At 47.1% G+C, this 15,341-nt stretch overlaps 2 protein-coding genes and 1 long non-coding RNA gene across 5 annotated transcripts in view; 1 reads left to right on the top strand and 2 right to left on the bottom strand.

The window, feature by feature from the left end:
* The window catches only part of MBD2 (methyl-CpG binding domain protein 2), a 44,267-nt gene extending 38,738 nt beyond the window's left edge, over window positions 1–5,529 (bottom strand). The window contains exon 1 of the mRNA XM_072861036.1: window positions 5,395–5,529. Coding sequence (XP_072717137.1) covers window positions 5,395–5,507 — 113 coding nt within the window. The 5' untranslated portion in view covers window positions 5,508–5,529. The remainder of the gene's footprint in view (window positions 1–5,394) is intronic.
* A 1,165-nt stretch (window positions 5,530–6,694) lies between these two features.
* POLI (DNA polymerase iota) overlaps window positions 6,695–15,341 on the top strand; it is an 11,222-nt gene continuing 2,575 nt past the window's right edge. The window contains exons 1-9 of one of the 3 annotated variants that reach the window (XM_072861023.1): window positions 6,695–6,889; window positions 7,929–8,051; window positions 8,782–8,946; window positions 9,661–9,813; window positions 10,825–11,061; window positions 11,756–11,934; window positions 12,203–12,294; window positions 13,845–13,978; window positions 15,026–15,228. In XM_072861023.1, coding sequence (XP_072717124.1) covers window positions 6,823–6,889; window positions 7,929–8,051; window positions 8,782–8,946; window positions 9,661–9,813; window positions 10,825–11,061; window positions 11,756–11,934; window positions 12,203–12,294; window positions 13,845–13,978; window positions 15,026–15,228 — 1,353 coding nt within the window. In that variant the 5' untranslated portion in view covers window positions 6,695–6,822. Of the gene's footprint in view, window positions 6,890–7,925; window positions 8,052–8,781; window positions 8,947–9,660; window positions 9,814–10,824; window positions 11,062–11,755; window positions 11,935–12,202; window positions 12,295–13,844; window positions 13,979–15,025; window positions 15,229–15,341 lie in introns of all 3 variants that reach the window. The other 2 variants (XM_072861022.1, XM_072861025.1) reach the window with 2 other exon arrangements.
* The window catches only part of LOC140651508 (uncharacterized), a 4,558-nt gene continuing 1,112 nt past the window's right edge, over window positions 11,896–15,341 (bottom strand). Inside the window, exon 3 of the long non-coding RNA XR_012042407.1 lies at window positions 11,896–15,254. This is a non-coding gene — a long non-coding RNA (uncharacterized lncRNA). The remainder of the gene's footprint in view (window positions 15,255–15,341) is intronic.

The raw sequence follows: 15,341 nt of genomic DNA, 5'->3' as shown, positions 1-15,341 counted from the left end.
GCACAATTGAGCATCAGTGAGGAAGTCACGACTTGTTCACTTCTAAAGATAAAGGTAAAGGTCTCCCTAAAAAAAAAAAGGGGGGGGGGGGGCAAAAAAAAAAGGCACAGAATTAAACTCATTCTACTCTCATTCTACTGTCACTGGAAACTCTCCGGCATTTATCTTACTGTCAAACCACAAAACAAACTTCAAAGGGATGTCTGTTTGCCCCGTGGGTGCACCTATACTGGAAAAGCTTTTGTAGTTAAACTTAACAGCCTATTAGAATCCACTGAAAGCGGTGTCAACTACTTGGCTTTTTTAATCTCGACTAGCAAAAAGTAGAGTAGTTCTTGCTTGGTTTTTTCCCACGAAGAACAAATGCATCAAAACAGAATATTAACTTGCTGCTGCTGCTCTCATAGAAGTAATTTCATGCCAGAGTTTAAGAAACATTTTTCAACAGGTAAACGCTCTAGCGGGTTAGAGACACTAATGGGATTTTACTGACAAAAAGAAGGGGTCAAGAAAGCAGAAGCTGAGATACCCATGTTCAAAGTTCCCACTTCACTCAGACTTTTGCAGGACTTTGGAAGCATGACTGAGTCTTTTGACAGGACAGCAGCACCCCCTACCTCATAGTACGCTGAATAAATAACACTTAAAAAAAAAATTATGCTGCCAATTTACTACAGTATTAGGCCTTACATAAATAGGGTACTACTCGGAGAGGCACTTAAAAAACGCTCTTTGCGTAAAGTTTCCCAGATAACTTTGACTACAATAAGATAACAACAGTTACGACAAATTGGAAATATGGTTTGTACAAGCACAGCAGCTTGATTTAAAAGAAAAATCAGATGTATAGCCTTAAATGTAATATCCTGTCTGTAGACAAAGTGAAAGAATACTCTCAGATTATCACTCAGATATGGGGAGGACATTATAAAGAACTTTGTAGCAAAGACAGACAAGCCGTTCCGAAAGAGGACTTCTTCTTCTTGAGGATGAACAAAAATTACTTTCCAGATCACCTTTGCTGCAAGTTGAGCGTTCACTTTATAGTATGGACAAGACGGTCATTAAGAGAATTCCTACCTTCTTGAAACTGGAAAAGCTCACGTATACTCCTGGCAGTTGCTCCTATCTCAAACTGATTCAAAAGGACACTGTTTTGTCTCAACACCATCGTAATCTTCTCGACTTTAATCCGTGTCATTGTCACTGTGAATATTCCTTGCTCTTGAGACAGAACATCTGTATTCACTAGAATACACGCTCGAGCTACAGGCACCGCACACCAGACCTATTGCACGTACAACCTTCCAGGAAGTTACCTGACTTGGGGATTAAAGTCTAAACCAAGTATTTATTCTGAGAACACTGTGCTGGTTCGCATTTGTCCTACATTCAGTATCATGATTTTTAATGCACTATTCCCTAGATCAAATAAGTTTATATTACTAAATCTAGTAATCCTCTCCTCCCTCAAACTTGGCTCCAGAAGAATTAGATTTTTCTCCATCACCATTAACAAGGATTCTGCAAGCCAAGCCAGGCCTCTGGTGTCACCTGTGCAAGCCTACTATCCTCAAATCAAGACACACGTGGAAATCTCTTTCTTCTGACGGTATAAAATTAAGCAATTGGAAGTTGAAGTGAATTATTCTGAAGACGTACAAACTTACAATGCAACGCACAATTTTTGTCATTGTCCTACAGTTGCCAAAAAAGCGTGGTATTGCTCTTTAAGTGGTCATGCCAAATCCTGACGATGCAGGCTTTTAGGGAATATTAGTCTGTGTAAGGCACACAAACCAAAACCCACTTTGTACCCAACTACATATTTTAACAACGTAGCGTTTATTAACATTCTCTTTTTTTTTTTTTTTTTTTCCCAACAAAGCTAGAGTGACATAACTCTTTTGAATGTATTTGGCCTGTTCTACTTTCTGGATCAAAACAGATTTTCATTTGTTTTAAATATAGCAGTGCTGAAATCTGCCTCATAGCTATAACAGAATGAAAAGGGAAAAAAAAAAAAAAGATAAATTTCCTATGCCAGTCCTGCCTGCAGCCATAAAAACATTTTTTATTTGTTTCACTTTGGTTGTGCAGAAGCAGTCTTGTTACTGAACAGAAGTTATTTCTCTAGACATAAATGACTACTTATTTTTCCAAACCTGTAATCTGTAGCGAAATCAACAAACTCGAAGCTATGAGTTGCCTGGTAAGTTTTTAGTTTCAATTTTGCGGTTGTTTGGCAGAAGACCTGCATCACTGCTAACCATGCTGGAAGGTGTCCTAAAATTTGAAACATTTATTCCTACCACTTTCCCACATTAAAAAGACAGAATTCTGGAGTCAGTGATGAGCAGATTACAGCCTTGCATCTTCACCAAAAATTGTGTTAAAGAGTTTCTTAACAGGGGTTTTAAGCAACGGCAAAATGTGAAGGATGAAGGCTCAGATCATTACGCAGAAGGGGCTAACCTCAAAAGCTGTGGTTTGATCTAGTCTAGTATTTGTGAAGTATCTCCACCACTTTTTAACAGCTTTTTTATGATAATCACAAAGGTCAGAAGCCTCATGGATATATGTGAAGAAGGGCAAAAAACATCCTACCAAAAACTACTGGGAGTGTTTTACTCTACCTGAGCAACTGGTTCACATCTTCCTAAAGCGTGACATGTTAAATACCATAAAGCAGTCCTGAAACAAGCGAGTTTCAAAATGCAAATAAGGTAGATTGCAACATGTATTAATCTTGCAAGAGTTGTTCTTAATTACTATTATTACTTAGACCATCACAGTAAACGAAGCTTTGTTCAATCCCTTTTTGGTTTTTTTCTAGCCTTAAGAAATCATAAAAGCATAAACCTCAGGATTTTAGTCAGCTAACTAAGGTGCCTTAATGAACTTAATGAGGTTACATATCATTCTTTGCAAAGCAAAAACTAAAACCTGGAAATCCTAGAACTTACTGCATTTTTCCCAGGTTTTCATAGTTTAATTAAGGATCTGTAATACATAAAACACTGACACCCCTATATTCTGGTGGGACAAACATGTGGCTAAAATCAAGTGTTCTTAAACCAGGTCATTCTGAGCAAAGAGCTGAAGTTACTTGGGCTTTCTACATTAAATATATTCCAACATAGTCAGCAGTCTGGCTTGAGAAAAGTCTGGCATTTAATTCTGGAAAGAATAATGCTACGCAGAAAGTTCAGTTTAGCAATCTGCAGAAAACCAGGACCCATCCAGAAAACAGGATTCAGATTGTAGACTCAAGTGCAATCGTTCAGACAGGCTTCACGAGGCAGCACGGCAGAAAGGAAAGGCAGATGCAAAGAGATAGACAGTGATGCCAGATGCTACCCAATCACCTGCCGCAATATTAGCATACGGTTGGGAGCGCAAGTCAGACAAAGGCGGTAAGACAAAAACAGAACTTGTCTAAAAAAGTTTTCAATCGGATTCATTCAAAAAGCTCACGAAAAATCAACATTCCTCCTCCACATCCGGTGATCCTTTTGTGAGACGTTTAATTTTCTTTAGCAGCAACACGTGATGGGTCAAATGATGCCATATTCAACACTGACAGAAACCGACTTTTCCATTAGCTGGTATCTGAGAGGGAGCGAGCACGACTTCTCCCTCCTCCAGCCGGGCAGCAGAAAGACTGAGTCCATTCATTGCAACAAAAGGAGACTGCTAGGCCTGCTCGGAAACAGCAGTGTTAGGAAGAGGTTTCAGGTGTGGTTCATCAGATGCATATAGCGCTATAAATAGAGGTGCTGTGGGTAGGAGGTTAGCCATTGCAGAAGACAGCTTCCTCTGCTGTGCAGCAGGCCGGACTTACAGAAGCATGGCCTAAGAGCAAGGCTTCAGCATTTATTTGATTTCTGCCTTGAGAAAAGAACTATCTTTTCAGTTTCTGAAAGCAAGCGGGAGGGTGAAACAAAATTAGGTTGCTGTTGCTTCTCTTGGTTTTACTATAACCTGTGCAGTAATAACGAGAACATTTAGCAGTGGCAAGACTTCTCCAATTTTCGCATGCTTTTAACTTTACTAAAATTCCAACTGTTGTTACTAATGGTAAGCTTCCTAATTAATTCAGCGTGGTGTGTGTGTGTGCCCCCCGCCAATGACCTAACTATTTCGGTAGGACGACTTGGGTACAGATTATGGCAACTCTGACTTAGTTGAAATGCAGGGGGGTGTTCTCTTTAGGCCGATCCTGCTCTACTGAAAAGCTAGGCTCGGGAGGGTTGTCACGGGCCAGCGTGCAGCAGCACTAGCACTCCTCTCCCAAAGGAAAAGCGGGCCGAGGGGCTCCTTACAAGCCCTGCTAGCTCCCCGGCTGCCCAGCTGTCAGCCCCGCAGCCAGCCAGCCCTGCGCTGGCAATCGCCTGGTGGTGGCAGGGAACCATGGAGCATCGCTACAGACAGCCGGCGGCTCCTCCCGAGCGAGGGGCACGGCTGGCTGCCCGGGGCTCCTGCACACGCGGCAGGAGGAGCTCCGGCGGGGGGGGGCCTGGCCTCCAGCCCGCCCTGCGGGCGCCTCTCCCCGAGGGCCCCCACGCCGCCGGCGGGAGCCGCTGTCCTGCGCCCACGGCCCCCGCAGGCGGCGGCCAACCGATCCCCACCGCCGCCGCCCCCGGGGCTGGGCTGCCTCGGGGCGCTGCCCGAGGAGGGACGCCCGTCCGCCCCCTCTCCTCCCGGCACCGGCGGTCTCCTCAGCGCGGCCGTGAGGGCCGCTCCCCCCAGCGGCCCCTGTCAGGCGGGCGGCGGCGGGAGGGGACCGGCCCCGACCAGCCAGCGGCCCCTGACAGGAGGCGGCGGGAGGGGACCGGCCTCACCCCCTTGACAGGGGAGCCATGGCGGGAGGGCACCGGCCTCACCCCCCGACAGGCGGGCCATGGCGGGAGGGCACCGGCCTCACCCCGCTGACAGGCGGGCCATGGCGGGAGGGCACCGGCGCTCTGAAAGGCGGGCGGCGGCGTGCGGGGACCGGCCCCATCCTCCCAGCGGCCCCTGACAGGCGGGCGGCGGGAGCGGACCGAGCCCCTCAGCCGCCCCCTGCCAGGCGAGCCGCGGCGGGCGGGGAGCGGCGGCTCCCTGACAGGCGGGCGACAGGAGGGGACCGGCCCTCTGACAGGCGGGCCGGCGGGAGGGGAGCGGGACCCCCCGCGGCCCCTGACAGGCGGGCGGCAGGAGGGGACCAGGACCGGCCCCGACCCTCCCCGCCGCCCCTGACAGGGGGGAGCTCGGGAGCAGGTGGCAGCGCCGGGGTGCGGGGCCGGGGGGGCGGGGGCGCGGAGGAGCGCGGGAGCCGGTCCCTGCCCGGGCCGGCCCCGTCCCGCCGGGGGAGCGGACTGTCACGGGCCGGGCGGCCCCGCCGGCACGTACCTGAAGTAGTAGACATCGCTCTTGCCGGCGCTGAGGCCCGACTTGCGGATCACCTCTTCCTTCTTCCAGCCCGGGGGCAGCGCGGGGCAGTCCATCCTGCCCTGCTTCTCCATGCACCGGGCGCAGGGCCCGCGGCAGCGGCGGCGGCGGCGGCGGAGCGACGAGCAGGGAAGGGGCTCGCCCGGCGCCCAGCCCCCGGCGCTCTCAACAAGAGCTTTATTGTTCCCGGACACGGCCGGGGCCGGGACCCCCTGGCGATGGCGGCCGCGGCGCGCTGCTCGGCGCCAGGAGCGCGGGCTGCGCGCGCAGCCGGCGGAGCGCTCACCCGGCGCCCGCTTGCGCGGCCGAGCCCCGGAATCCGTGTCAGCGGCCCGCCGAGCGGGGCGCGGCGCGGCCTAGAGGGGCCAGAGCGGCCAACCCCGCCGACCATAGAGAGCGCCGTAGGCGGGACAGAGCGGCCGCGGCGGTGCCGGCGCCGGAGGGGGCAGGGGCACGGGCTGCCATCGCGGGCGCCTGAGGCCGTCCTGCGAGGGGGAGCCGCGCCGGGAGGGCTCGGGCTCGGGCTCGCCGGCGGCGGAGGCTGGAGGAAGCCCCGAGCGGAACCGCGCCGGCAGGTGCTGGGGCAGGAGGAAGCCGTCCGTCACGTCCCGCTCGTCCCCCCGCGTGCGGGAGAGCGATGCTCGGCGGCCCTTGGGGACATGCTGCGGCATGGGAGCCCATCGGGGCAGGGCCGCCAACAAACCCGCTCCACCGTAAACCTGAATTCACCCCTTTTCTCCTCCAAAGTGTCCGTGAACGAAACGCTTCCCTGCATCCCCCACGTTCAGTTTATTCGTGTCCTCTACACCCCAGCCTCCGCGACGCCTTCCCTCACCGGGCTGACAGCCCTCAGCGGTCCCGGCCGGGGGCCGCTGCCCTCCCGCTCGCTCCCGGCACCCGCCGGCTCTGCCGAGCTCGGGGCTGTTTCCCGCAGCGCGACGCTGACTTCGCACCGCCAACTCCCCGCCGGGCCCCCGGCGGTCCCGTCACAGAGCCACCGCTTCTCGGCGGCCCCGCCGCCACAGCGCAAAGCCCGCACACCGCACAACCGAAGGGCCGCGTCCCCACGTCTCCCCTCGGGACGTGCCCCGCGTCCCCGCTCTCCCGGCCCCGCGCCCTCCTCAGAGCCGGCCGCCCTCCCGCGGGGTCCCGCAGGGCGCCGGGGCCGGGCTCGGCGGCCTCGCAGCCTGCCGGCGTCCGGCAGGGGCCCCGGCCCTCACCCGCCGCCCCCGCCGCGGCGCTAGGACCTGCGCGGCGCGGCCCTGCGGCCGCCTCCTCCGCGGGGCGGGCGCAGCGCTGAGGGAGCTGCGGGAGCGCGGCCGTCCCCGCCGGCGGCGGCGGCTGCAGGGAGCGGCTCTGCGGCGGCGGATGAGTCAGCCCTGAGGCGGCATGGAGCCCTTCCCGCCGCCCACGGAGGAGGACGAGGAGGACTGGCTTCGCCCGCAGCCGGCCCCGTGTGAGCGCGGGCCCCGGGCGGCGGCGGGGCAGGGCGGGGCGGGCAGCAATGGCGCCGGCTGCCGAGGGGAGCGGCGGCGGCCGTCGCGGAGCGGAGCCCGCGTCCCGCCGTGACCCCGGCGGCTCCCCCGCGGGTGCCGCAGTCTCGCGTGGGGCCGAGCGCGGCCCGCTCCGCTCCGCTCCGCCGTGCTGCCTTCTTCCCCGGGCAGGGGCGAGGGAGGCGGCGCTGCCCCGGCGGGGCGAAGAGGCAGGGGCTGCCGGGGTGGGGGGTGTCCGAGCCGCGGCCGCGGCCCCGCCGTCCGAGGAGGGCAGATGCGAGCTCCCTGTGGGAGCCGTGAGGAGGGGCGAGCCTCTCCTGGGCAGCCATGACCCGCCTTTTCCTCTGTTAATGGTTCCTGTCATCCTGCCGGTAACCGCTGTGCTTCTCCACTTGGAACACGAGACCTCAGGAGCCATGGCAAACGCCACCCCCCAGCCAGCCTACAGAGACGGACCAGGGTTTCCTTTGGACTATATCAACTACTTGGGGTTATTGGCAGCTTAGAGAAATAAAAGCCTTTTATTTTTAAAAAAAATTTCTTTTTTTTTTTAAACTTGTTTTCATAGCAGGGTTTGCTGTTTGTTGGGTGGTGATTTGCCGTCTTCATTGGCCACCCCTGGGAAAGGCGGGTAGCTGATAGAGCTATCTTAGCGGAGTTAAAGCCAGATTATTTTACAGAAATACATTAAAAAGAAGTTTCAGTGTTCCACTGTGAAAGGATATTGTATCAGTAAAGCGATGTTCTAAAATGGTTCAGTGAAAAACAAGTGACCCTCCAAAAAGGGGAGGGTTTAGTAGTAAACTGAGTTGCCGTGGATGACTTATGCTCATGAGTAAGCCTAAAATTAATGCAGCGCTAGAATTGGTATAAAACTTGTAAATTTTATATTCTTCTTGTAGTATCTGTTTATTAGGATGGATTAATTTGAAAAAAAATTGTTACATCACATGTAAGGCGGCTAGTTATTTTTAATCTGTTCGTTTACTTGCCTTGCAGCAGGCCACAGCAAGTCTGCATCAGCAAGAAGCGCGGCACGCAGAGTGATTGTGCACGTTGACTTGGACTGCTTTTATGCCCAAGTAGAAATGATCCGTAATCCTGAATTAAGAGACAAGCCTTTAGGTACAAGTTACTTTGCTGTTAATTTGGGGATTATGTGTATTCAGGCAGAAGAAACTAAGGACGTGAATAAACTACGGACGTGCCTGTGTGGTGAGATACAGGCAGTCCCGCCGGAGCTGTAACCACATCCAGAGTGAGCGAGGTGCAGTCTAGGCTCCACGTAGCTGTGACTACAAGATTAATAAATCCTCTTGAGCACAAGTACAGGCACTCGCTGACGTGTCTCAGCAGTTCTGGGGATTGAAGCTGGTTTATAACTTACGTGGGCATAGAGAGGGCCGAGCTCCACAGATGAGCCAGAGCCTTTTGAGACAGTCATGCTAAAAGCGCGCTTTATTCCATCCAGAAGTTAAGAATGTATGCGAGGCAGTCAGTAATCTCTACGATCAGTGGAGGAAGTACATCGTGAAATGACTATTACAGAAAGAGCACTTTCACGGATAAGATTGCCCAAAAAGGCCCAAAATTAAGAGCGATATTACAATAGGAAAAACTATCTATAAGGTTTTAAAATGTTCTTACCGTCCAGTAATGTAAATCAAGAGATCTGGCCTTCTCACAGTCTTGTAAGATAAGACTGTTGTGTTGGTTTGTTTGCTTGTTCCATGACATTCGTTCTGATCAAAGCATGTGCTTAGCAGTCTTTGCAGCGGCACGAAAGCACTGTGGTCTTCTGTGAAGTACCAAGAAACCTAAACTTTAAAAAAAACATTAAATCTTCTATTTTTAGGTGTGCAACAGAAATCCATCGTAGTTACCTCTAACTATGAAGCCCGAAAACTTGGAGTTAAGAAATTGATGTCTGTCAAGGATGCCAAAGAGAAGTGTCCTCAACTGATACTGGTTAATGGAGAAGATCTAACTCCATACCGGGAGATGTCATACAAGGTTACAGGTACAAAATGAACAGTTTTTCACTTTCTGTTAAGCTCTGTGCGCACGTGCATACGTGTGCAATAGCGTATGACATTTGCCTGCTCTAAAAGTTCTTAGAATGAGCCTCGTACCACGGCCATAATCCTTGCAGTCGTACGATGTCAATATTTCATAAAACAAGCTCTTAGACTTGGCTGCAATCTGGGTCAGGCACTATACGTGTATCGTACCGATGTTACATGGGATCTGCATGCTACATGAGGGTTATGCCCATGTAGTTCTTTAGGAACAATTCTTCTTATTTAAATCGACTGCAGTAATATATTTCCAAATGTGAAGCAGTGGAGGACAGAATGCTGAAGCCTTCGAGTGGGTGAACTTCTCCAGTATCTCTTAATTAAGCGATATGCCAGCATAGTCATTGATTACTGCCTTTATCATTAGCAGTGTTAGCAGGTGAAACAGTAATAACCTGAAAGTGAAAGCCCGCCTAGCTGGGAAACAGATTTCCCTCAGAGAAAGTACTGCAGAGGTTAAGAACTATAATTTCAAAAAGAAATGAGGAAAGAAAGAAGAGATTTGGGGAGAAGAAAAGCAGAGGACAGAGGTAGTTGTGGAATGAAGAAATATTCCTCCTCTTCACCTTTGCTAAAATAAGTGTTTTACTATTTTTATCTGGAAGAGAAGACAGTTTCTCTTGGTTATATTATCCTTGGGTATCTTTTCCTCCTAGAGTTGTTGGGGGAATTTTGTCCACTGGTGGAAAGGCTTGGGTTTGATGAAAATTTTGTGGATATCACAGAGATTGTAGAGAAAAGACTAAACCAGCTACAGCAAAGTGGATGTTTCAGAGTCTGCGTGTCTGGCCACGTGTACAACAACCAAGGCGAGTTTAAACGTTCTTCCCATTGAAAAATACGGTAAATGTTTGTGAAGTGTAGTACAAAGTATCTAAGTGTTGTCCAGAGCTGAACAGTTGCAAACTTGTATTGCTCTGTGCTTGCTTTCTGTATTTGAGAGTTCATGTATCACAAATGTTAATCAGCGCTCCAATTAGACTGTATAAAAAATAAATCTCTGTGGTAGATAAGCGTGGACAATTATTTGGGAGAACAGGTTTTCATGGTCTTTTTTTTTTTTATTTTAAAGTAGTTTTACTGTAGTAAGACATAATTTTGTTTCAGCTTGAAAGTTTTTTGTCAATTGGCAAAATTGCACGAGTTTTTTAACAAATAGAAACCAAAAAACAGAGTAAATTTTTGCTCTAGCCATTAGGTCAGGAATAGACTTACTGAGACTGAAGTAGCTAACTGACCTGCTTCGTACATCGTCAAACGTGAATGCAGGAGCTATGCCGTGATACTCGTTTCATGCGCTAGGAAGGAGAGCAGTTGGTTTTTTTCCTGGACTTTGAGCTATTGCGATGGCTTTGAATATGGTTTGGAGAGAAGGGAAATGCCTGAATAGTCCTTTTCCTCATTTGGCATTTGCATGTGAGTAATAAAGGCTTAGCTGCAAGGCAGCCCTCTAAATTAAAAGTTTGTAAATCTCTACTTCGGTTACATTGGTACAAGAATCTGTGATAGTTAACACTTTTCTTTGACATCTTTTAATATATTGTATTTTATATTTAAAATACTCCTTAAACATGCTTCCTGGACAGTATGCCCCTGGTTTTGGACAGCAGCAGTCTCCCTTTTACCAGGGTCTTGGGGAGATAGGATTGTGGTTAAACTTGGATACAAGGAGCCATGGATACAGAACCACTTGACCCATGAGACCATACTTTCTTGTACTGCTTTAATGCAATGTAAAAAAAAAAAAACCCTAAATCTAGAGAATTAGCTACCTAGGTGACTGTTTACATATCGAACACTGCTTTCTTTTTCTTTTGCAGCTCTCAATTTGCAGGATACAACACATGTAAGACTAGTTATTGGATCTCAGCTTGCAGAAGAGTTCAGGGAAGCCATACATGCGAGACTGGGCCTCACAGGCTGCGCAGGAGTTGCTTCTAACAAATTACTGTCTAAACTAGTATCTGGGACCTTTAAACCAAATCAGCAAACAGTTCTTCTGCCTGAAAGCTGTCAAGATCTAATACGCAGCCTTCAGCACATCCAAAAAGTGCCTGGTAAGTATGGTGCTACGAGCAGAGATGGAGAGCATAGTGACAACTCTTAAGATGGTAAGAAAAAATACTGAAAAAATTATAGCTGAAATAATTTTAACATCTAGGTCTCGCAAGCAGGCAGTGGGGTGTGCAGGTGTGTATATAGGGTGGGGTGTTTTTTTTTTCATAAGCTCTTTTGAGTTTTGTTTAGCAGAAGGAATGAAAGGACTTTGGTTTTCTTAATTTTTGGTTGTGACATAAAAGTGTTGCAGCACTTCAAGATACCTTCAAAAGTACTAAAAATGACAGTTTATTTTCATTGAAGCCCAAACATTGTGGTTGATACTAGGTTTTAAATACCAACTTTTTTAAACTTGCTGACTGGAAACCTACTGACAGTTATTAAAAAAGTCTGTTGGAGCCTGATGGAATACTCTTGAGGAAGTACTTTTCCTCATTATTCTATGCTGACGCTGTGCTGTTGGCCAGGAAGCGTTGATGGAGGCTACAGACACAGGCAGCCCTTTGCTGTGTCCCAGTATGGCTCTTCTAGTGGCAGATTCTAAAACTCAAATGGAAACTCACCAGAAATGTTGCTGAAAAGCCTGCATTGCAGTAGGAAAAATAATTGTCAGTACTACGTGGGTGGGCATTTTTTATATATATATGTATATATTTTTTCACTTTTTGTGTATTTAATACACATTTTATTTAGGCATTGGCTACAAAACTGCCAAACGTCTTGAAACACTGGGTGTTAGGACCGCGTGTGATCTCCAAGCGTTTCCGTCTGCTGTGTTAGAGAAGGAACTAGGTGTTTCTATTGCTCAGCGTATCCAAAAACTCAGCTATGGAGAAGATGACTCACCTGTGACTCCATCAGGCCCTCCTCAGGTACAAGTATTGTTCTGAAGTACTTTATAAAGAGCTAAAAAATTGCTTTTAGTTTTATACAGCTTTGCTGGACTAACTTAATGAATTATTTTTTTATGTATTCTCTAGTACGTCTCAAATTAATGTATAATTCTCCTGAAATTCAGTTGAGCTCTGAGTGTCAAATATATCTTGGTGTTAATTCTACACACTTAATTGTGATACTACTTTTTCTCTTCAGAATTTTGAAGTAAATATCAAATTGAAAGGACTAATGTGTTTTTTTTAGTCCTTTAGTGATGAAGATTCCTTTAAAAAATGTTCATCAGAAGTGGAAGTTAAGGAGAAAATTGAAGAACTGCTTCCTAGCCTCTTAGACAGGTGACTGTCTTCAGTAGCTCTTTTTGATGAAATTGTGACCTGAAGGGACTTGGAGCGTTATGTTAGGTTTATCTCATACTCTACATCTCTTCTCTCAGCAAAATGCATTTATAGGAACAGCATCTGCCTCTCCAACTTCCTCTTTGGTCTTTTTTTTTTTTTTTTTTTTTTAAATTCATGGATTGTACTGCTGTATTGCCCCACTTTCCTCTTGCCCCCATCTTTTGTCCTGCCCCAGGGTGGCTGCCAGCCCTTCCATTCCTGTGCAGCCTCTCTGATAAAGATCTTTGCATGTTCCCTTTGCTGATCCTTCTCTGTTGCTTTGGTTGTGCATCACTACTTAGTGCATGTTCACAGATCTCTGTGAAGGACCCTAGGTTTTCTTTCTCTTTCCATAGGTGACTTTCTCTACTTTCAAACCCTCGGTGATCACTATTTATGCATGTCTGCTGTTCCACAGCTTATTTTTCTGTCAGTCTGAAAGAACACTTTCCTTTCTTCCTCCTTCCCTTGCCCTGTGAATCCAGGCAGCATCCAAGCCCAAGGTTCTTCACAAAAACACCAGCAGAGCAGGAGGATGCATTTACTCATGTCTTGACTATTGTGACTTTCCTGTCCTCCCTTTCTATCCTGTGACTCTCTTTACTTAAAACAAATTAATACAAAGGAGTAATATTCTAGCAGCACTGAACTGTCTTTCCTGTTCTGCCATGCTTCAACTTCTGATTTTTGAAACCCTCCTTGCATCAGTCCTGAATAGTCTTCGTGTCTCCCATTAGTTCTTGATTTTTATATTTTTTTCTCTAAATATTTTCATAGTCTCTGCATGCCTCTCCAAGCCTTAAAATAATCTACAAGTCTTAAAAGTTTTCTGTCCCCACATCTATGCAAGTCTCACAATAGATACCTCCATTTTAGTTATGTTAACATTGCGGGCAAGCAGTCTTTTATCTGCTAATATCAGATATTGCTCAGTAATCACAAAATTTGAAGCGAGACTGTTTGTCCTATCTTGTTTACAACATGTAGAATTGAGAAAATTTTTTTGTAGAGAAAAATCCCACCCATGCCTTTTGGAGGGGGAAAGAAACAATTATGTACTTTCGTTTCTTACCCTTCGTCCAAAAGCCAGCTAACCTTTTGCTGCTGAAGTGGGGGTGTTTCCTTGAAAAGCAGAAAGCTAAAAGCTGAGGATTATATAGGGTATAACTGCAAAGACTACGCTACTTTCAATGTATTAAATATTGAAACGTGGCAGCATTGCAGACTGACCCACTTAATTTTCACATTCACCTCAGCTGAAGACTCTTGGGGACAGTATTCATATTGTATTGAACTTCTAACTTATGGGTAATTAAGGGAACCAGCTAGGACGCAAAGTTCCCCGTATAATCAGTGGAGTAAAGCCAGAAGTTGGGAGAGATCTGTAATGCTTAATTTAAGTGACTTTGTAACCTGTGTTGTGCTGTGATGCTGTGACAGTTTCCATAGACCCTCTGAAAAATACTCGTGGTAATGCTTATTGCTTTGTGCATATTAACATTCTGTAGAATACACAAAGATGGAAGACAGCCCCACACAGTAAGGTTGACCATACGCCAGTTCTCCTCAACCGATAAATGGTTTCATCGGGAAAGTCGTCAGTGTCCTATTCCACCTCATCTCATTCAGAAATTTGGAAAAGGTAAACTTTGCATTTTTGAAAGTATCAACTTCGTGTTGCTACCACTTAGCTTCGCTGTAAAATTCTGTTACTTAATGTCACGATAATATTCCCTACACTTAATACTTGGAAATTTTTCCATTACTTGTAATGGATGTGTCTTGAGGAGATATGCTAAAAACGTATAGAACTTCACTGTAGGAATATCTTCTACGTTACTGCCATGTTTTAACCCAGTCTGGCTGGATTCCTGGCAGTAAGTTTCTTGGTGGGGTGGGAAAGGGCGACTGGGGGCTGCTTCCCAGATTAATAATCTGCTTTTCTGTTAGGGATTTGAATTATGTTCTCAATTTTATTATGTAATAAAATGTATTTTTGAGGTACCTCTGAAAATTAATACCATAAAGGCTCTCATCCTTCTGAGCCTTAAGCTTTCCAACCAGCAATTGCAATTCATCTGACACTTGCTTCAGATTGGGGTGAGGAAATAAATCTGAATCGCTGCTGTGTCAGCACACAGAATCACTGTTCCCTGACTTCGATTCCTGAATTACTTCTCACAGTCCTAGAGAAGCTATTGAAAGTCTGTGTAGCTTCTCACTTCAAAATTGCTACTGACTTCTACCTTGGAGGAGACTTAATTAGTGTCAGCTCATATAGTCATGCAAGCTCCAATAAACCATGTTGTTATTACCGGTGTTGGGGTAATGTTATATACCTACACGGCCCTGTAAAGGCCCTTTTGGGTAGAATTAGATCATTTTTCATATCTATTCAGCTTGGCTTGTATTCTATAATTCTTCTTTTCTAAGCCAAGAACATACTATAAAGTAATCTTCACAGGTGTAAAATTAAGCATTTTTACTGGAGGAAAAAAAAAAAAAAGTCTGTTATTCAGTTCAGGACATACCTGCCAGGGCAGAATGAACATCTTAACGACTGTATTGACAGATTATTTTGGAAGCCTTTAGCAGTGTTTGCTTTTGTACTTTGCTATTTAAATCAATCTTACTCAGTCAGTTACTCTTGATTATATACATTCCTTTTTTTCAACCTTTTTTCTTTCAGAAAGCAGCAATGTTATATCCCCATTGGTTGATATACTAATGAAACTCTTTCGAAAGATGATAGATGTACATCTACCATTTCATCTTACCCTTTTGAATGTCTGCTTCTCCAACCTCAAGGATCTTCCTAGCAGCAAGAAAGGATCAATTGGTTTCTATCTAAAGCAGATGTCACCACCATCAGGCTCTAGTAAACGTGTCCGGGTAAGCTGAAAGATCCTGAGAACTACCTGCAGATAAGAAAGTTCTGAGCTATTTCTCTCTTTATTATATAGATTTAAACCTTAACTGCTTTGGAATTTTTAGGATGATAAGTT

Source organism: Ciconia boyciana, chromosome 4, assembly GCF_034638445.1.
Source record: "Ciconia boyciana chromosome 4, ASM3463844v1, whole genome shotgun sequence".
In the NCBI taxonomy this organism is placed as follows: domain Eukaryota; kingdom Metazoa; phylum Chordata; class Aves; order Ciconiiformes; family Ciconiidae; genus Ciconia; species Ciconia boyciana.
The sequence above is the reverse complement of the archived record's forward strand: the minus strand, read 5'-3'. Positions and strand labels throughout refer to the sequence as shown.